At 37.9% G+C, this 23,392-nt stretch overlaps 1 protein-coding gene across 4 annotated transcripts in view; it reads right to left on the reverse strand.

The window, feature by feature from the left end:
• The window catches only part of ROBO1 (roundabout guidance receptor 1), a 690,461-nt gene that overhangs the window by 245,939 nt on the left and 421,130 nt on the right, over positions 1–23,392 (reverse strand). For all 4 annotated transcript variants that reach the window (XM_088050995.1, XM_088050997.1, XM_088050994.1 and 1 more), the window contains one exon: positions 2,930–3,256. In XM_088050995.1, the coding sequence (XP_087907121.1) occupies positions 2,930–3,256 (327 nt within the window). The remainder of the gene's footprint in view (positions 1–2,929; positions 3,257–23,392) is intronic.

Genomic DNA, 23,392 nt, shown 5'->3' on the forward strand with positions numbered 1-23,392 from the left:
CTAACAATATCATTACTTAGATATATATCAGTGGAATAAAATGCAGCACCCTCTGGATTAAATTAAATGACAGGCAAATGTCAGTCATGTCACCAAGGAGAAAGGGACAAAGCAGAGGGAAAATCATCTTCAACTCTGATTTAAGTCACTGCTCCCCTGTGGTAACTAAATCTAAAGCTGTTTTGAAAGCTCTTAAAACACACAGGTATTTTAAAAAGATAAAATAGCTTTTAATACAGTGCAATCTTCTGAAATCCCACTACATTTCCTTCTTTGCAACTGTGGAATCTAAGCACAGTGTGCTTAAGGAAGATGTCCACCTGATTACATATGTAACAAATTCTCTTTGTGGATTAATCTCAAAAGATGAGCACGGGAACTGCTTAAAAAGTTGAAAAATAATTGCATGAAGGCATAACAGACATGAAAATTTACTTTAGTATTAACCTGAATCTAAAGTCAAGTGTACAACACTCGTTTAAAAGCAAAGGAACTTCATATAACTGAACGTGTTACTATAGGAGATGATGGAAGAGAAGTGATAAACTTCCTATCACATTGTGAAACAAACTGGTGCAGACATGAGCTGCCTCTTCCAGTCAGAGTTAGCAGGTGAACTCCAAAACATGATGCTGCTTCCTGTTTCACAAAAGGTTTTTAGTTAAAATTGTAGCATCAAAGCATATAATGAGCACTCTCAATCATACTCTGTACTTTGTGAAAAGCAGAAATCAAACAAAGGTAATTTGACTCCGTAAACATACAAAAATTAAACTGTAACATATGGATTTCTAAACCAGCAAGTGTGTGTGTCTACAGGCATACAAATGTAAATGCTCTGTGCTCAGCACAATGTACTGAGAACAAATCAGCCAACTGCTGTGAACGTAGCTCCAGTTTATAATGACGACAGCATCACACCTATAATGCAGAGCTTTTTAATTTAATGCAAATTTATTCCACCAGCCTTCAACTCTTTCCTTGTTCCTCACTTCTTCTGCATTATTTGAAGTGTTTTGGTGCTATTGCATTATCACATCAGTACCTTTCTACTAAAAAAATAACCTTTGCTATTAAAATTCTTTGTCTATGATGTCCTGGTATGCAACTAAAAGTGTGTATCATTATACCTACAAATCTGATTTTCAAATAGAGATTGTGATTTTATTTTTTTTTCATTTACAGCATTGTTGGTGGTTATTTTTTGATAAAAGCCCTTGATAAAAGGGCTAGTGACACCCACTTTGAGGAATATTAACAATTTAATGCTACATTTTTGTTAAATGGTGTACATTTATACACTTCAAGATTGTTTGTTTTGTCTCAAGTGTTGGCAGAAGCTCTTCAAAAATTTGTGGCAATATCAATATTTTGCATTTAGACCCTGTTGGTAAGACTCTCTACTATAATCACCTAAAAATTAGTTGAGCCAGGGGTGACAAACACATTTAATAACTATGCACCAGTTGAATTGATGCATGCCACAGTGCATCAATCATTGAAGTCCACCTCAGGTTTCTGGGTTCTGATGAGAAACACAGAAACACTGTGCTTCAAGGTACATCAGAAACTTGAAGAAAGTGAAATAAGCATTGAAATTAAAACCCCTTCTAAGAACCAAGGTGAAGTGCTATAAATGAAACAGCAATTAGATAAAAATCAAGATCTCAACCATTAATGCCCACTCAAAATTACACTTACACAATAGCAGATAATAGCATTTGCGAGTAACGAGTCAGAGTATGATTCAAACAAGTTTACACATTTACTGGATAAGCCTACTTCCAGCTACCCAGAAACTGATTACTTTTATCACTAGAAGTGGTTAGGAAGGAAGCAGCACGATCTTAATCATGTACATCTATGCTGTTATATGTGAAGCTTGATGTCTTTCTGGTGCAGTTGTCAAAGTCCTTGGGATTGTCTTGAATGTGAGGGACTAGACACAGGGCTCAAGTAAATGCTCAGATTTATAGTCTATTTCGTTGGCCTTGTGTGAGACTTACGAAAATCTAACCCTTCTAAAATTATACACCAACAGTGGCACTTAGCTTATCTAAGAGATAGGAGCCTCTTCAGAGCTCCTTAACAACATGAATCATTCAGTCAACAGAGATTAGTGTTTTCAGAGTGACTCACCCAGTTCTGTGCTGCTCTTCAACAGGACACCAGGTGGATTGCTACACATTACAAAGGAAGCCTATAAAAGCCACTTCAAAATAGATACGTAACTTTGAATTGCAAGGCTTCCCCTCATACTTTAGTACCCCCAAAACTGATTTTTTTTTTTTTTAACCTACACTTGGCCTTCCATATGAATGCTTAAACCACTTTAATGTACGCTCTCTTCCTCTACAACAAGTAGAGTTTAAAGGATATACAGGAAGAGATAAGCATTACAAAGTGATGTGAACATACTTGACTGCTCCTTCCGTTGGCCAAATACTTAAAACCAGAGATAATTTTCTGGGCGAGTTCTTTTAGAGAAAAAGAAAAGAAAATTGTGTTTCTAAATCTGCCATTCTTCTTTCTAGTGTTTATTTGTGCAGCAATGATTATCCTGTTAGATCAAATCCTGTCTGGCTATCTTGCCTTCTATGACACACTGTAAACTGCATGATTATCTCGAGAGGAAAAAACACATATAAATTGAAACTAAGTATACAAAATCTTACAAACATAAAGCAATCATAATTTCACGGAAGCATAAAAGTAACAAGAACGCACAAAATCCTCTGAATTTCTCCAGTGACACATCTTCTGACTCTCCTTCTATTTTCCTATCTCTGTATAAATAATAATTAACCGTGTAATTCCTTTACTGCTTTTAAGTCACTGCCTCAGAGGCAGCTCACACTTATTTTTATCTTCAAATAACATCAAAGCAAGCTGCTGTTACCGAAGTGGGGGAGGAGGGAAATGTACTTACTTGCCACCTCCAGCGATGCATTATGACTTACAGCTTCCCCGAGGTAATTCCTTGCCACACACACGTAGACCCCTTCGTCCGGCCGGCTCTTGCGCCCGTGCACGATGCGCAGGAAAAATAAAGATCCGCTGGGCAGCAGCATCCGGTGGGAGCGCGGGTCATCCTTGTCCGTTTCCACCCTTTCCCCCCCCTTGTACCACTCGATGGTGGGGGTCGGCCTTCCCTCTGCCTTGCAGTTCAGAGTGGCTGGCTCTCCTTTGGAAACAATCAGATCCGAGGGGTGTTCCACGATTCGAGGCGGGAAGTCTTCCTGTCGAAGACGGGAACCTGCAAGGTAAAAAGGTAAAGTTTTCTTAGGAAATCACTGCCAGCTACAGTCACGGTGCTCTGCAAAACAACTATTTAGCCATCACCTCGTAGCTCAGCATTTAATAAGAACAGCTGTTAACATCCTAAAGTACACAAAAGAGAACCCTAGTGCACTTCAGCGTGTGCAAGGTTCACCCAAGTGAGCATGTTCAAAAGCATTTTTTCAACAGGGGACCTAACTTTAGTGAACGGCCACATTCCTAAATCACATCCATCTTTACATGGATCAATTCTTGTACATAAATTTATACATACGTGCATATGCATATCTTGAACTACAAAAACTAGTCCTACAGATACTCCACAGAGATCAGACCACCTCAACCAGCAGAACAGGTACTTCTAATCCATAACCCAAAGTCATAGCCAACCTCATGCAACCTTCTGGAAAGGCCATTAATTCATGAAACATCTACAGAGTAACTCTAACATTTCCAGGGCCCACAGAGCTGCTTTATTTCACTTCTATCGTCGCCTCTTAAGTTCCTTGGTAAGTAGTGCCATAGAAGTATAAATGCCTTGAGGGCCTGGGCGCTTCTTATGCGCCTCGTGCATCAGGGGAAATTTTTACTTCATAAAATTCTAGATGTCTCCAATTTAGAAAAAACTGTGAGGAAAGATTATCCAGCAACTAAGATGCTCTTCTAGACAAGGTAATTCTAAACAAGATGTTCTTCTAGAAAAGCATTCGATTTCAGACTATGTCAAAATTTGAGCTGATAACTTGCATTAAAAAACCCCAAACTAATAAAAGAAAAACAACCCCAAAAAACCCAACCAAACAAAAAGAAAACACAAAATAAAGGAAAAATAAAAGCAACAAAACAACCCCTAAAACCCCAAACAAACACACAACCCCAGCACTAATCGGTATAGATATATACCTTAGACAAATATGACAACCTGCTGGGTACCCAAGAATTCCAAATTGGGAATAAACAGCTATCAAAACTTTCAGCGTTTTAAAATGTTGACTCAAATTCAAATTGCTCTTTTCCTTATTTCTCTCTGTCTTGAAGCACAACTTTGTCATGGATAAAAATTAGTCTCTTGGGTCACTAATTCCTGATTATTAAAATCTCAGATGCCAAGATTCTTTATTAACATTATTAACATGGGGTTTGAACAGCTGCGAAGCAACAGAAAGAAACACAAGATCTATTCACTGCAGGTTAATAGACCATAAACTGATATGGAAACAGGAAAAGGAGACAAGAAGAGGAGAGCTCCGGGGACTAGTGTTTTAAATATATGATAAATATGTCCTATATAAACATATATAATATATACTTATATATATAAAAGTATTTTTAAATGTACAATTTTAATTTTATTTCACATTTTCTTTACCTCAAGATAATTAAATATTTAACTAATCAGCTAGCACTTCCACATTCTCAAAAAACTCTGTCAATGTGGCCAGACTATGGGTAGTTTTACATGAACATTGCTGAACACTAAATACAAAACATTTCAAACAGCAATAAGCCTACTCTTCAGGTAAGGTTTGGGTAGACAGAAGACAAGAACCTTCCAAACCCTTCTGCTGCCTGCACACCCCAAGCCTGCACATCACACTAAAGCCAAATTTTAAGCAGCACCTCCAAGAGGTTTGGCACAGGCCAATCCCAGTGAAAGCAGAGCTAAGAGCACAAGTAAAGAAAATTGTGCCAACCAGCACTGCTCTTTTGCAGCACCAAAAAAAAAAAACCTCTAATAGACTTCTGTGTTCCCTGAGAACACATCTCAGTTACTGCAAAGCTGCATTTGTGTCTACTCATCCTGAACTTTTACACAGCTTTTGTGTAAAATAATCATTCAATACTTCTGCCCTCACAAGTGGGCTGGCCAATTTAAAAGCCCTCTTTCCAAGGTAAAAATGCCTACAGAGGGATTAAAAACCTTATTTTGTTTATATTTTTACTCACTTCCCATGTAATTCCCAAGGAAAGGCACTGAAACAAAGGATTACAGAGCTAAAATCAATTGCTCTAAGACACTCTGGAAAAAATAAAAAGCCAATTTTGATGTAAGATGTTTAAAAGGCAGTTAAGAAGTCTTTTAAAAACCAAAGTTTTGACATATGCTGGTACGTACCGTGCTTGCATTTTCACAGGCAATGCTAGCTAGCCAGCACACAATACAGTACAAGCCTCCTATTGTTTCTGTAAGCCTGCCCCAGACCACAAATAAATGAAATACCATTTTCAGATATATTGTATGCAAGCTTTCCACACTGACATTTAACTGGCTCTGCATGTACTTCAAGCACTGTACAGAATGAAAGCATAAAGACTGACCTCTAAACTTTCTTGAAAACTGAGACTCAAAACCCTAAGCGGGGAAAAAAAATCCTTCAGGATCATCCAGGAATGCTCATATATATTTTTATCTTTGCTAGATAATATTTCAGAAGATAAATAACATAAATGCCTATTAAATTATTATTTTTTTTTTTATCTTAGCATTTTATCAAGTAACATTTCTCTAGCAAATTTCATAACACAATTACGTAAATCAGAAAGGTACAAAAATTGCATGATTAATTTACTGGCACATAGTGAGCATTAACCACAGATTTAGTGACAACTGCCTGAGGGGTATAATGGCCTTGACAACCAAGTTATCATCTTTCTACATATCTACAATTTTTTTTTAAAATCTTTCTTTTCTTTTAGCTAGTTATTTAAACTGCATTTATGTTTTATTGAGAGGAAGCAGCTTCAATTATCAACATAAATCTTAGAGTGGGCACCTATAATTTTTGTGTCAAAAATCCTTCCCAGAAGATATTTGATTAAAAAAAACCAACCTAAAAAAACCCACCAAACTCCAAAAGCTGAGCACCTAATACATACTGGATCTGCCATTTAATATTCAAGAGGTGCTGTTTCTTTTCCCCAAAGATGACAGTACTGGGGTATAGGAACTAACCAACTTGTGTTCCCTGCTTTTATTACAATTCAAGTCTTTCATAAAAAGTCAATTTGATGCCACCAATTAAAGTACACCATACTAATTATTTCATGCTGCTGCTTAAAAGAACAATTATATTAAATAATGTTTCCAGTTTCTTGGACCGTGCCACAACAATTTTTGCAAGAATCCAAACAATGACATAAACATCTGTGAAGGTTCAAAGAAAACTTGCATTAGGTAAATTACAAACTTGTAGAAGCCAAGATTTGCCTTTATTCCCACCTTAAAACACCCTGTTTATAGCATATTAAAACAAAATTTATTGATGAACAGCAGGGAGTGTATTTAAATATGAAAGCTGCTGATATCAGGGGTTCACACACTGTGCACCCCTTGTGTACAAACACATTCTCCTTTGCAGGAAAACAAAAAAGTTCTGTGCTATTGAAATAAACTGCATCAGTCAATCTAAACCTGAGCTCAGATGGACATGGAAAACCTCATTTCCCAAGAACTATATATCTAAATAGAAATTTATCATAAGTATTATAAAGTAGTGTGTGACAGACTGCATCCTTAGCCAAATTCCTAAGGGCCAGTATACTCTGTTTAGATCCTGTTTCTTTTCCATTCCACAAATACTGCATTTAACATTGATCTTCAGAGCACAAGAACCTCACTCATTTTTTCTCATTATTGAAACCCTAGGTAAGATCTGTGTAACTGGCCTATCAAAGTAATTGGTAAAATGCTAACAAACAAAACCACAAGTTAAAAAGCAGTGTTAGCCGATCCCTGCAAACAATTAAACTTATCAGAACATAAAAACCTCCCCAATTCCCCAGTGTTTCTGGTACTGACTTAAGCTCTTTCAGAAACTTTTCAAAAAGCGGAGGGGAGTATCTTTGTGGTTTTATATAAGTTGAATGGAAATATGATCCATAAGTCTCTTGCTCTAGTGTTTAGAAATCTTTTCCTACTCCTCAGGTTAAACATACCCCAAATAGTAAATACCTAGTTCTTCCTGTGCTGGAAGTGCCCTTTAATTCAGATCTCTCCACAAACTTTGTGGAATTTTATGCCTTTGACATGTAAATTACAACCTTCTTTTTTACCAGCCTCTTGGATTCTGTGTTGTTGCTGCTCTTAGAAGTCACAAACCTGATTTCATCTGGTTTTCCCCTCATAAGATTTGCTCACCTTTTCCTTGTCTTAAATTTTAGTTTATCCCTTTTGAAGATGGAAGACCCACACCATACACACCCCAGAGGCAAGCAGACTTTGAGTACTATATCAAGCACACACTGCAAAACAATGTAACATTGCACTACAGGGCAAAAAATAACTGAAGGATAAATTAAAGTGTTTTTCTTAAAGCGGCTTCTCTGCCCCTGTACCGGCAGCCAACCTAACCTACTGATTTTGCTTTGTTGCACAGACAACAAATAATTTTCGAGCAAAAACAGCACAATTAGGAAGATCCACTGAGATTTGGTCACATTCATTTTCTTTCTCTCAACTTCTCCGTTCTTTTAATATTCCTCCTCTTTGTATACTACACTTGTGCAGCTTCAATAAAACACCTGATTTCCTGAGCTTTGCAGCCTACTGCTACAAAGAACTGCATATTAAAAAGAAGCTATTTTGACATTTCCTTTCCAGGGTTTGTGGTCATCCTTTCATAGCCAAAGACATGAAGTAATTAACAAAGACAGTAATGCTGTGCCTATTTGGATTTTCCCAAAATAGTTATATCAGAACAGAGATTTCCTTGTCTAATTCTACTTTGCTATAAAGCAAAAAAAAGAGTAAAAACTGCATTTATTGATATTTCTGAAACACTGATTGAAGAATATAGCACTGGCATTGCTTTGGACTGAAGAAGTAGGCCTTTGACAAAGAGTTTTATTTACAACAGCTGTTCATGTCTAACACCTGAACATTAAACATAGATTCTAGAAAAACAAAAGTTACACTTTTTACCTAAATCCTGCCATTACTTTTCACAGTCATAACTCCTTTAAAAGGATGCCACCTTCATGAACAGAAATGTTCCCCTGCAAGTGAGAGAGCATTTGTACCCTAAGGAGGCAAACGCCCAGTTGGAATATAACAGCACTGTCACATCAGCTGATTAATGCCCACCCGGGACTACAGGTTTATTGAAATGCATTTCAAGACATGGTAAATGGTTCCAAACACTGATCTGGGAATAGGTCCAGTTCTTTTCAATAGATACCATAAAATGTGAGAAGCAAGGCTCTCATTTTGGATCAGGAGAACCTGCAATTATCCTACATCTTCCCAATGAAGAGAAATACTCCATTTCTTTTTCTGAGAACACAGTGGAAAACAGGTGAGCAAGATGTAATGAAAAGAAAAGCCCAGAACACTACCTGATCGCTCCCACCATGAAACCACAGTGATGTTCCCTCAAAAAATTGTTCGTATTTCAGTTTACATCACCATATCCAGAAATCTTCTTGTTTCCTTCCTCTGATCACTACTGAAATTTCATTGATAGATGAAATGATTAACATACTTCTGTTTTAATTATTTCTCCTACAAAGGGATATTTTGGGGTAACGCAAAATAATTTGCTTTAAAAACAAAATCTGATTAGAAAATGTATGCCATGGCTTTTAAAATAAAACTGCAGACATCCACAAAACATTTTTGCCACTCAAAAGACAGCAACAAAAAAACACTTCAAGGTTAAGACACCATGAATTACAATTGCATTTCTGTCATAGCTACCACACTATCAGGAGATGTCAGAAACCAGTAATTTACAGTACACTTATGGAAAAAAAAAAACTACTAGGGTAATGACAGAGTGCTTGGAGTTTTAAGCCACGTCTGTCTGTCTCTTTGAAGTAAGAGATTAAATGAGAGCTGTACTAAAAATGCCTCAAATCCAGACTGATCTCGTGCCTGGCTCTCACACTGAGAGATGTAACCCAAACATTGGAAGCTACAGACATTCAATTTACACAATATTCATGACCTGGCCAACTGAACAGGAGTTAGTTGAAGTGTTGTTGCAATAAGTTAAATAAATAAAGAAGAAAAATAATTTTAAAAAGTTTATGTATCATTGGTGCAAATAGTTTGTTTCTGTTCTTTATTCAGCAGTAATTCTGCACATATGTGACTAGGCCAGAAAAAGCCATCAGGTCTAAGCAAAAAAAAAAATCTTCTGGAAATCTGTACATTATCTTATAGTTATTTAAATACTCTGCCTGCTGGGAATGGGGGGGGGAAAAATGGCAAATACTGCATTGATCAGATATTAACATTGAGTCTCCATGGATGTTCCTAAAGACTTATTTCCCAGGAGATGGTAAGAGAGACTTGCTCTCTGAAATAATCACTTTTAACCAAGAAGCCCAGAGCGGCAACAGTAAGAGTCATGCTTTAGTTTCTTAATCCAAAATTAAATTCAACTCTTCCAAATTGCTCTTGCACAAACCACTTATTTTCAAGAGACTCAGCTTTACACTCAATCTTTTTTACATGAACTCATGCTACTGGTTTGTGCAGCAGTTAGCATAAATAAGTCCTGACCTGGTTATTCATTAAATTAGCTAGAATATAAATTTAAAATAATAATATTTATATTGCGCCATGTAGGAGGTTGACATTTGCATACAACCTCAGGCAATAGCTAATGTTCCCAGGGTAAGAAACTGGTCAGTTTTATGCTTTCTTTCCCTCAGTCGTAGTGCTTGGTAAGATATTTATCTCATCTGACTTTGGTGGATACTGGAATAGTCTGAGATGTCAGTATCTAGAGCACTGACTTTTGAAACTAAAACTCCTTCAATAAAAACAACAACATCGCACACCAAACCGGTAAGCTAGGAATAGTATTTTCCCTTAAGGGAAACATTAATGAAATTACAGAAATACTTCCATTAATCATGCAAAATCAACTATGACCCAGTATATTCAAAAACAAAAACAAGCACAATGGTAATAAAGTCTATTTCATTACTCCTCTTGTCTTTGAAAAGGCTGGAGTAAGGTTGGGAGATATTTTCCACACTGGGATGACGCTAAGAAGTACCCTATGACAAGACTGAGAATGGCTGAGCTGTATCTGAAGGCAAGCTCGTCCTTGGAGATTTGACTGCGACAAGCTGGCAGGGACCACACCAAACTGCAGGATGAGTGAAGCAGGGGTCAGGCAGCTGCACAAAGAGCGTGCCATGGTGGGAGCTGCACAGCCCCCAGAACGGCTGTCAAGAGCACGGGGGGAAAGAAGTGGCAAAGGATTATGGAAAGGATGTAAATGTTAAAGCGAGCTGAAGTAAAGAGCAGATGGAAGACCACTGGAAATAAATACTTGAACTATATTAAGGTACTAGGAATTGATGAAAATTGGGTAATGCTGTGGACAACAGAGCTGAAAAGATACTGAAAATGACCACTGGTTAAACACAGGAGTGGGGACCCAGTGAGATCTGATACAGCTCAGAGCAATCATTTTCTGCCCTGTCCTCCTCCTTCCCTGGCAGATGGCATTCCCTACAAAGGCAGGCCTGACAGCTCTGATCTGCTGTCAGCAGCTTGAGAAGAAAAAGACAAGAGTAAATGGTAAAGTGTCAGGACTGAGGCTGCTGTGAGTCATGTCAGAATTTCCAGTTCCAGTGCTTGGTCTTCTATTGAGCAGGGAGGAAGGACAGATTAGGAAACAAAGAAACAGATTAGGAAACAAGGCTCTTCCTCGTCCTCCATAACATTTCATCCCAGACTGGAAGAGAATAGAGAACCTTGTTGGCTGTGAACCACTGCTTTGCCATTTGGGACAGGAAAACAAAACTTGGAGAAAAACAATCAGTGCACCAGAACCAAAGGAGGACTTTTAGCTGCACTGAAGGGACCAAATGAACTTCCACCAGAGTGACAATGCCTAGGCCTCAAAATTATGTAGGTATATTATACAAACTATAATAACAATAATATCGCTACATATTTTATGTATTTTCATCATATATGTGTGTTGATTAATCAGATGTCAGACATACTGATGTAGAAAATTTTTACCTCACCTGTAGGTTTGTCTGTAATCAATGTCAAAAATTTCACCTATTCGTGGCATAATTACAGCATATTAAGCTATTTTATTCCAAGGCTTAATCTATATGGACAAACAAAACATAAAATATCTCTTTGGATGATCATACTCATTCACAAAAATAGACCTAAACATATTTGTTGTTTGGGGGTTATTCTTTTTTAAAATCACAAAAACAAACACAATGCTTTCTCTTTATAATATTTCAGATGGGTTGCCCCCATACTCTTCGTTACTTTTCAAAGTCACGTGCTACCATGCTTCTAAACTAACTTCCAGATTTCAGTGTGAGACTGAATCTGATATTGATCAACTGCATTTTCTGAGATGCTGAGTGAAGGGAAAAAGGATCCTCGTTTCCACAGGGAAGCCAGAGAAACAGCAACTTTCAATAGGACCAGGGGTTTTCTCAGCTGTGCCAGGGAACATTCCTTAACCCTGAGGCAACACAAGTATTTCAACACCACGGTCAACAGCGCTCCTAGGCTGTGCCTGGGCCCATTTGGGTACATCTCATACAACTAATATTGCCATTCTTCTTCTTCTTGTTCCCAAACTGGATTTAAAGAGAAATATGATGGTTTGAAACACCTGTCCAAGATCATACTTTTATCTGTTTCAGATGCAAGGGGGAACAAAACATCCAAACTGCCCTCATAAATCCAAATGTTAGGTGTTTACAGGAGATGTATGCCAGCTCAGAAATAAGGCTGAATTTAAATATTTAGTAGTTAATTAATTTCTAAATTATTAACAAGGAAACAAAAAGAATTATTATTAAGCAGTTTAGTTTCCCAATTCTTATTATTATTTTAATGGTCTAAACATTTGAATTAAAACAGCTTTCTTTCATTAATTTCATTATTTCATCTAATACATTTGACTTCCTGCATGACATTGAGTTTGGAAAATTACAAAAAGTCCAGATATTTTGAATTACAAGTTGGTACTGACGTAACAACACTGGCAAGTTTTTGTTGCATATGGAAGGCTTGAAGTTTAAATCCAAATTAAAAAAAAATAATTCAATGAGTTCTGTACATTTACATAAAATGTACAGATCAATATAAATTAAACTATTCTATCTTTGTTTAAAAAATTTAAATAAAAAAAACCCTTATTGAAAACTTGTCTATCCCTACCCTTTTTTCAATACTTTCAATACTTTTACACAAAAAGCATGAAACATAGCATGCTTTCAGGGAAAAGCAATAAATATCTTCTCCCAACTTACTCTGCATAGCAATCAACATGATATTCACTGCAGGATGACTGAAGATATTTTTTTATTCCTAATTTTCCCCAATATAAAGATCTGTCAAAACAGCAAAATTTCACCTAAACTTCGATCCATCGATGCCAACAAAATAATCTTTTGTTGAGAAACACTGTAAAGTTTTCCCTTTGACTGTGGTTGAATTTCTTGTCCTTTAATAGGCCAGAAAAATCACAGACTCACAGAATCTCTTGGGTTGGAAAAGACCTCTGAGATCATCAAGTGCAACTGACCTTCACCTGGTCAACCAGACCATGGCACGGAGTGCCACCTCTGCTCGTCCCTTAAACACCTCTGGCAACAGTGACTCCACTGCCTCCCTGGGCAGCCCATTCCAATATTTAACAGATCTTTTAAGTGAAAAAATTCCCCTAATGTCCAGCCTGAACCTACGTGGGTGAAGCTTGAGACTGTGTCCTCTTGTGCTGTCACTTGTAACCCGGGAGAAGAGACCAGTCCCCACCCAGCTCCAACCCCCTGTCAGTTCTACAGAACCATAAGGTCTCCCCTGTGCTCCTTTCCTCTGCCTAAACAGCTCACTCGGTTGCTCCTCCTCAGACCTGTGCTTCAGACCCTTCCCCAGCTCTGTACTCATCCCACCACATCAATTTCTTTCTTGTTTTGAGGGGGCCAAAACTGAACACAGGACTCAAGGTGTGACCTCACCGATGCCACTGGGAGTGGGAGTCCACTGAGTTTGGTTTTTGTTCCTTCAAAGGCTTCTTTGGTTCCAAAAACTGAGAAATTGAGAAATGTGAAATCTTCCACATGGCCAATTCTTTTACCATTGTTCCTACTTACACCTTTGCACAAAGCATAATTTTGCAACGCTCAGTTGAATCCAACTGCGGCTGAATGGCATCACACATGGAAAGCCACATTCCAGGACTTCCTTAAACATACTAAAGAAGACTCATGCATTGAGTTTTCTTCTCATAAAGAAGCATCATCATCTTGAGGTCTGAATTCCTACCCCACAGCATGATTGCTGAAAACCTAGTGAAAAATGGTCAAAAATGTCAACTAACATCTCTGCCACCCCTTTACCTTTTCAGCTGGATTGTGTGAAAATGGTACAACACCTGAATACAGCAAAGAGAAGACTTCATTCAGTGGCTAAAAACAGGGCCCCTATATCAAATTGATAGGAAAAAAATGCCTATTTATCAAGTTGTTTCTGATGAAAGAATTGGTAAGAAGAAATATTAACAGATTATTCTCCTGAATATTCATAGTGAATTCTTCAGAAAAATTGTGGCTAATAGCAAGGGTGTTCAGCAGCCTGAAGTGTATTTAAACATGTAAAGCAAAGCTTTTGAGATGTTTTATATGATAGGCACACTCAAGAAAGATATTTAAATAACACCAGTTTTCAGCAAGTTATTGACTTTTTCAAGACAAAGTACTGAACCACAATTTCAAGGATAGTTATCTGAAGTCATTCATACTTTAAAAGAAAACAAAATATTTGAAAAGGCCTTTTAAAGGATTAGTAATAAATCCCTAGAGGAATGCAGCCCACCTCAGTCAATTTTCAACCTTAAAAGCAAATTCTGACATATCCAGAACCTTAATGAAGACAATGTTTATGCCTTACATAGCATGCTAAGTGCGAGAACTCTGCAACTCTATCTACAGACACATAAAAATGCTGTTGAATGTCTACTGAAGCTCATAATGGAATGTAAAAAAAGTCAAAAAATAGCAGTAGCTTATCGTTGTTTATGATAAGATTTAAAGAAATGAAGAACATTATTAAAAGTAAGAGAAAAAGTTAAAAATGTAATTATTTTATTATAACAAAAAGTCAGGGTTCTATTTCCCATCATTTTAATTATTTTATGTTTATTTTTTTAATAGCTAGCTTAACAACTAGCTTTTGAATAACTGTTATAAGGGGTTCTGGTGAAAGCATCAGTACTGAGAAACACAGATCAATATTCAGTGGTCATAAATGGAAAAAGGAAGGAGAAGGGAGTGGTAAAAGAAAACTAGTGCTACACAACCATGAGGCTGAGTCAAAAGCAGAGAGGAATATTCAAGCATGGGAAAAAACACAGACCTCAGGAGTTCTGCAGAGCTGTGCAAGATGAAAAAATAGTAAGTAAAAATGAGAAGAAGGGAGCTGTATGATTTTAAAAGATTTTAATGAGTAATATAACATCAACAGGAGCAAGCAGGCAGAGGTTTGTGTGGTTTACACATATAAATGCAAATGCTGACAAAGCCTTCATGATTTTAAAGGAGAATAGCTGTTTGAAAACATGGGGAAAGAATCATTATCTTTATTATTACTTCAAGCAGCAATCACAGTGACGGGGCAAGGGCCCAACCAGCTAAGAAAAACAGTTATTGCTAGAAATTAATAAACCTTAGGGGAAACTGAGTGCCCAGAAATACTGTATTTCTTTTTTTCAACTTTATCAATAGTTCTTGTAGAAGAGATTACTTCTGTGTCAGGTCTGTTTCACTAGTTAAGATATCCCCACCCAGAGAGGCAAGTGGAAAAACAATAGCTATAAAAACAGGCAGCTAGATTAAAAGAATTCAACTAAATATGCTCCATCAGCTGAGGAAAGCCATTATTCTCCAGTCTGCAAGACTCTAAGGTATGATTATATATTGGAGTTTACCTTCCAGCAAATTAAACTGTATTTTACAAGGATGTGGAAACATTGATTAAAAAATGATACTTATATTAAGAAACAAATTTTATCTTACGTACAAGTATCTCTGTTTAGGATTAAGGTAATACTTGTATTATGGAGGGAAGCTGCCTGTTCAATAAATTTGTAATAAACTGGAGATGAGAATGCAAAGTGGACTACTTTTAATTACCACCTCCATGCCCTGCTTCTGTCTCTCCTTTCTCCCGTAGTGAGTCCATGCAGGATTTGGTCAGTGCCTTCTGAGAGGTGGAAGTTGGCTGGGACCTTTACTGCTAAATAAATAAATATCACTGCAAACTCACACTGCTCAAGCCACTACACCCATCTCTGCTACAGCAGTGTCCAACAGGGATGAGCAGGTGGGTACAAGGAACTAGAGGATTTATTTGGTTTTATTCTTGCAAAGCACGATCCAAGGTTTTAAGTGTCCTTTTTTTTTTTTTTTTTTGCAATAAGGTTTTCAAGGCTAAACTACTTTTTTTTTTGTTGTATCATGATTATAATTACAACTTAGTTTCCAAATGCTAAAAGGCAACCAGTATACAGACTTTTCCACTTTGTGTAAAGAGCTGTTTGAAACAAAAACCTTAAATTAAAGCCTTCTGAAAAGCTGAAAGCCTTCAGTGGGACTAATTAGACAGAACCACTAGGCCTTGAGGCTCACAGCTGCTCACCACTACCCTCTGCAAAGACTGAGAATTAAACACATGGTTTAGGGGTTTAAATTGATTAACAGGCATCAGTTGTTCCTCCTCTACAGGTAAAGCCCTAATATCAATCTTTTTATTTTCTAATATATCATTATATGACTAATTAGTAGGCATTATGGCACATCTATCAGTTTAAATGAATTTTTAATGACAATTAATCTGCTCATTTTAAAAATTCTTACTTTAAATAAATGGGAAATTCTCCCTAGTGTTTTGATTAAAAACAAAAGCTAAGCAGTGCAAACAAAAAGTCAATTAAATATAAATGGATATTTTTGTGAGAGACTGTACTGCAAATTGTCAGTCCTCTACACATTACACAGGAATTCTATTCTTAATTTGTTCTGTAATTTTGTGGCTGTTGCAAGTATTTATAAGCTGGTATATCTGCATTAGGAGCGCCACACTGGAATAGCTACAGGACTTTACAAAGAGAAGTGAATTGCAAGTAGTCAAGATACACAGGACAGGTTAGACAGTATTTGATTCTTCACATGGACTGTGGTAAACCACTCACTATCAAGACTATCAGGCAGGAAACACCAGGGAAGGACTTGGAAATCTTTATATCCATCAACTGCATCAATCTTCCAACAGAGCACACCATCATCACTAGAAACATTTTCATCAAGGGAGTTGATTTTCATCATTAACTGAATTAATTCATCAACTTTGAAAATAATGATCTAACAAAACATAAATTGAGAAGAAACCAGTGCATAAGACTTAGAAGAAGGGAAAAAAAAGGTCTCTCAAATACATCAGCCCAAATCCCATATTTTATCACTGGGCTTCAAGGATAGCTCAAAGCCCTCATAAAAGATTGTGTGCCACTCAACCCCACGTTCTTCTTTCAGCTCATGAGTGATGTGGTGAAAAGCCTCTCCATGTCCTCTCATGATAATACCTCTAAGAGAAACCACTTCATGCAAACATCAGGTGCATGGCCTTGACAATCTTTTAAAAAAAGTATCTATATATGAATAAATAAAAATTGAGATTTTTCTATTAGGTACATGTAACGCCTACAGAGTGCAGAGCAAAGACAAAATGACTCATTATAAAATATTTTTTTAACATTCTAGGCAGAAAATTATGCAGAATTAGTCTGCATGGTGTGAAACTGCCTAACCAAGCCAAAAATCAAATCTCTCGTTTCTTCATGCCTTGCCACTTTAGTAATGGTAAATTAGTCACTTCCTTCCATCTGGAATGAGCAGGCCACAAACTTCAAGTGTCTTTGGGGCGTTTAAGCCCTTTCTTTCAAATCCAGACAAGAATACTTATTCCCAAGAAGGATCTGAGACAGGTGATGAGGGAGCTGTTTGTATCAGCAATTACAGAAGTCCAGAAAATAGAAAAGTTTCTGCTCCAAGGGTATTGATCAATTTTACATAAGGCAATTAAAACACCAGTTCTAGAAGAAAGCAATTATGACTTGTTTACAGAACCCAATCTGGTAGGTCTGAGACAGTTACAGAACTGTCTCAGTGTGTGAGTGGATGGAATGTCCTCAAGACCAATAGAAACGGAGTAGGCGTGTGGGGAATGCGAAGCTCAAGGACAGCCTGTGCTGCAGTGACCATGAAATTGTGGAGCTTGAGATCCTTGGGGCAGCAAGGAGGGTGAGAAGTGCACTCAGCACCCTGGACTTCAGGACAACAGAGTGTGTCCCCAGGAATAGAGTGCCAGTGGATAGAGCCTCAGTGAGAAGAGAGAGAGCTGGAAGACACTCAAGGATTGCCTCCTCCAGGCAATGAACAAATGAACAATGAACTCCCACAAATAGGAAGTCAGGAAAGATTGTCAGAAAGTCTCCGTGGATGAACAAGGAACTCCTAGACAAGCACAAAAAGGCAGCTCAGTGAGGGTGGAAGCAGGGAAAGTAGACTGGGAGGAACGCAGAGAGTTCTGAACAGGCAGGGAGATCATTAGGAAAGCACATCTAACCCAGGAGACCAACAGTAACAAAAAACCTCTTTAGGTACATCAGCAATAAAAGAAAGCCTAGGGAAAATGTTGAGTCCCCTCAGGAGGAATATGGGACACCTGGTTACCCAGGAAATGGAGAAGGCTCAAGAACTCAGCGATGTTTTTCCCCAATCTTCACCAGCAAGATTTCCAGCCACACTGCCCAAGCTGAAGAAGGTGAAAGCATGGATTGGGAGAATGAAGTCCCACCCACTGTAGAAGACCAGGTTTGAGATTGTCAAAGAAACCTGAAGGTGCACACACCCACAGGACCTGACAAGATACATCCATGGGTACTGAGGAAACTGGTGGATGAAGAAGCTGGGCCACTATCCATCGTATTTGAGAATATAGCAGTCTACTGAAGTTCCCACTGACTGGAAAAGGGGGAACATAATCCTCATTTTTAAAAAGGGAAATAGGGGAGACCCACGGAAATTCAGGCCAGCCAGTCTCATACAAGTGTCTGGCAAACTGTGGAGCAGATCCTTCTGGAAACTATGCTAAGGCACAGGGAGAGGAAGAGAAGGTGCTTGGCAGCAACCAACATGGTTTCACTAAAAACAAGTCATTCCTGACAAATCTGGTGACTTTCTACAGTGGGGTTACAGCAGTGAAGGGCAAGGCAAGGGCAAGAGATGTCATCTTCCTGGCTTGAGCAAAGCATTTGACACTGTGCCACATGAGATCCTTGTCTCTGACCTAGAGAGCCAAGGGTTTGACAGACAGACCACTTGGTGGATAAGGAATCGTCTGGACGCTTGCACTCAAGAGTTAAAGTTGATATTTTAATGTCTAGATTGAAAGTAATGACAGTAATGTTCCTCAGGGGTTGGTACTGGGACCTGGGCTGTTTAAAATTTTTCTTGGTGACACAGTCAGTAGGATTAATAGGCACCCATAAATCCAGCTTCATAACAAAACACAAACTTAATCGCTATTCTAAAGCAAAGCGGCAGATCCCAAAAACATCCTCCATCCTTGTTAAAATAAATGTCTTCAATGCTTAAAAGCAAAAGGAACGCTCATATAAACATGTAGCACCAAGCCATAGTAGAGATCATCCCTGACCTTGAAAAAAGCCTTTCTTGGTATACTTCAGTAGGGAAAAAAGGACCATTTTCCTGTTAATGCTGTCATAAAGCCCACAGTGAATTACTAAAAATCATTACTTTTATGTTAAAAGCTCTCACAATGACAAGAATGAATTAGCAGGGGACGGGAAGTAAAAAGACAAGTAATGCTTAAGAAGCCCATCTCCACAAAACACTGCTGGGAATGCAAATGTCTAAAGCTTTGCGTGCTTATTAATAATGCTCGTGATAGTCCCATCTCTTTACGACAATTTACCTGCTCTCCTTGCTAATGTACAATCTCTTTCTCCCCCACACCCTTTAAGAAGATTCCCTTCCTTATAAATACTTGTCACTCACCCCACAGGATGCTGGCTCTCCACTGACACAGAACTCTGCTAATAATGCTATTAATAATCACTGGTGAAAAAAACTGTAGAGGTAGATGAAATTGTAGTGGCAAATAATGCATTGTTTCCAACATAGATGAGACAGTATTCTACTAGGGACAATAAACCCAAGGAACTGATATTTTACTCCTGGAAAAAGGAATCTACTGCTAAGAATTACCTCACGTGAGGAGAAGGAAAAGGCAAATTCCAGCAAGTGTAAGAACTGTTCAAAGTTTGAAGTAATTAGTGTTCCTCCTTCACTGAACATTATAAAACCAAACTGCCTTAAGAAATTCTGCCAACAGTCCATACGTGTACACCAGAAAGTACTATTGAATAGTAATCCATAAAACTTAAGAGATTTCCACCAATCATAGAAGGTAAACATTACTAAAATAAAACATACCTAGTAATAGTAAAGCTGGCTAGCCCATTTCCTCCAAGTGAATATGTTTTTAAGTTGGTCTTTCGATCAAAATATGATGGATGGCATAACTAGATACTGTTCTCAGGAGGAAAGATTTCTTCACACAGCTAAAAAGAACACTCACAAAAGGGAATCCTTCAAAAAAAACCCAAACATGTTCTTTATACTTCATCCATTTTATTTTTAAGGTCAACAAATCGCTGCATTCGGATGACAGATTTGCAAGGTATCTGCAAAAAGTTTTTTGTTCATTATACCGATCTTTATACTTTAAAAGCACACTATTTTTCTTGTCATCTTCAAAAGCACTCCCAAAATAATTGCTATAGGACCTTCTCAGGCCTGCAGAACCAAATGCAGACAAAGATCTGACCAATACACTTTTTTTTTCCCATAAAAATGTCCAAAATAAAATGTCTGCTTAAACAAACAAGGGGGAAAGATCTAAGATGGAGTTACAAAGACATCTATTATGCCTTCATATTGCTCCCATCCTCATGCCCAATAGCTAATTTTAGTGCCATAAATGCATAAATTTAGCTGAGCACAGTTGCTTTCCAAGTCTAGAAGGATGAAAAAATCCCACAAACTCCTACAGAAGCAGCAGGTTAACTCATTCTCTGGGACAGGAGAAAAAGAATCTAGGGATATTTTAACATAGATGTGAGGAAGATCAGTACAGGAATCCTGCAAAGAGCTTATAGTTTGGTTGTTTCTCTGTGATCCTTGGAGAAACTCGATTGAAACAAACAGCAGCTATTTTCAAGTAATTTATTGCAAATAATATTCATAGGGTTAGAACATACTTGTGAAATAGAGTTGTGCACAGTATTAATAAATTCTTGTTATCCTTGTATTTTTGTTAATGAAAAAGTACAGTCTTGCAGAACCTGTCAGCAGATGAACTTAGATTTCTCATTATCATTAAATTACATGGGTCAGGTGGCTCATTTCAATCAAAAAAGTACCTAAACATCAGTATTACAGACTTCCTAACTTAAAGACTCAGATTGTCTAATATTTACCCAAGTTAAACATTATAAAGGAATCACACAACAGCCAAACACAAGAAACTTGCTCATAATGAACAACTAAACCCCAACTTGTTACTTGAGAGTTGGACCTTTATTTAACTTGCTTTTTTCCTGCCTTACTCCCTTCCCCCTCCCTTTTTTTTTAAATACAACTCCATAGATAAATTCAAAATGGAACTACTGTGTTTTTATTCTCCTGTCTTGACTGGGTCCTCATTTACAAAGCACAATTTTTGCTTGGACTCACCACAAGTTTCAGCAAACAGAAGTGATCATTATTGCTCTGGAGACTGACCTTATATTACTTTCATTTCACAGATATTGGTAAACGCCTCAGTGAGCCACAAACAAAAGCACCGTCATGTTTCAGCACATCCTCTTCACACAAGTATACATTTTAATAAAAATGTATACAGATGTCCCTCTCAATTATCACCATTAACAACATCATTTGCTTAGAGCATCAATCTGTTTCTGCCAGCCACAAATGGCAAGACTGAGAAGTGTTGATTACTACTGCAACACATCATCTCAACTTAAGTGTGCTCTCTTCTCTCCCACATATTCAACCAGAATAATTTTTTAAGAAATGGATATTCCAGCTCCCATTGGCAGAAGTAAGTCTTCCCGACACTGAAGTATTTCAGAAGACACACTATTAAATCTGGTTAATGTACCATCAGTCCAGTTGTAAAAACTTTATCTACATACATCAGTTTCCAAAAGAATAAAACAATTTAAAATAAAGATCTGAAAAATTAGCTGTTCATGTTTTATTTCTGTCCAGATTGCCCTACAGCTTCTATACTGTGATATAACTTGCCAACATATCATGCAATACTGGAGAATCAACAGAGAAATTCACTGAATGTACAAAAGGAAAGGGAGGTTGAGGGAAATTCCAGTGTGAATCACCACTGAGGATCCTTGGGAGGGGAAGGGGAACAGAAGGGAAAAGAGGAACAGAAATAGTTCCTCCTAAAAAGAATGCTTTTCTATTAGAGTTGGAAAGAGAGGCCGTGGATTCCTCAGACAGATGGTGTCAATAGATCTGTCTATTAGTCACTTTGGCTGCAGCAGTATGGTGATGGGGCTCACAAAAAGCCACTTAAACACTCCATGTAGACAAAAGAGAAGTACATTAAGAAGTTGATTCAACTTTCCAGTACAAGACACCGTTTCTCACATACCACATAAAACCTGCTACCCTTCATTCCGGTTTGCAGTTTCACAGACTGTGGTAGATAAATCTAAAATTGTAGATAAATCCCCCTGTGGGACAGGTCAGCTTCCATGTGAAAAATCCAGACCCAAGGGCTTTCCCAATTCCTTCTGCACCTTTGCTTTTGTGTAGGAACTCACAACACACAGAGCTCTTTTCTCAGCAATGTGACACTTAAATTGGAAATCATGGTGGCCAATGCTTCTCCCTCTGGTACTGGAGCATGTTTAGCTTCTACTAACATGATCACAGAATCATTTAAGTTGAAAAAGACCTTTAAGAACATTGAGTCCAACTAACACTGCCAAGTCCCCCACTAAACTATGTCCCTAAGTGCCACATCTACACATTTTTTAAATACCTCCAGGGATGGTGACTCCACTGCCTCCCCAGACAGCCTGTTCCACCCTTCCTGTGAAGAAATTTTTCCCAATAACCCATCTAAACCTTCCCTGGTCCAGTTTGAGACCATTTCATCATGTCCTATCATTTTTACCTGGGAGAAGAGACCCACCCCCACCTGGCTGCACCCTCCTTTCAGAGGGTTGTAGAGAGCCACAAGGTCCCCCTGAGCCTCCTTTTCTGCAGAGGTAAAAACCACCCCCCAGCTCTCCCTCATCAGAACCATCCCCAGCTCCACTGCCTTTCTCAGGACCTGCTCCAGCCCCTCAATGTCCTTCTGCAGTGAGGAGCACAAAACTGAAGCCATAATTTGAGGTGTGACCTCACCAGTGCCCAGCACAGGGGGACAGTCACTGCCCTGGTCCTGCTGCCACACCACTGCTGACACAGGCCAGGTGCCACTGGCCTTCTTGGCCACCTGGGCACTGCTGGCTCATGGTCATACCTCCTTACCTTTTAATAATCAATTCTTAATTCTTAAATGGTTTAAATCTACGTGGTTTAATTCTCTGAACTGACATTTCAGAAGTGTGTAATGCCAACAGATATAAGTAAGATGTTCTTAAGTAAAAATACTTGAATATAAAATTCTTCACAAACCCTAGCAGCTTGGTTAGTTTCTACTTAGAGGAAATCTAGCAGGGGAAAAAAAACATTAAAAAAAATAAAGTAATTAGAATTATAATATTACTATTGAAAAAAACAATTTATTTTCATAGAACATGGTAGGTTAAAAATAGCTAAATTTGACAAAGTAGCTAAATGCAATAGAAAAAAAGTTAACTTTATACTATGCATCAATTATTAATTGGCATCCATCTGTTTAAGTTCAACAAGGATATTTTACTCTATCAGAAATTAAATATACTTTAAAGATACATATTCTTAGGATTACTCCCTTCCTCTCTGTTGGTTCACT

Source organism: Pseudopodoces humilis, chromosome 2 (assembly GCF_049639895.1).
Source record: "Pseudopodoces humilis isolate 2021_Gansu_Grassland_sample_001 chromosome 2, ASM4963989v1, whole genome shotgun sequence".
NCBI classification, from domain to species: Eukaryota; Metazoa; Chordata; class Aves; order Passeriformes; family Paridae; genus Pseudopodoces; species Pseudopodoces humilis.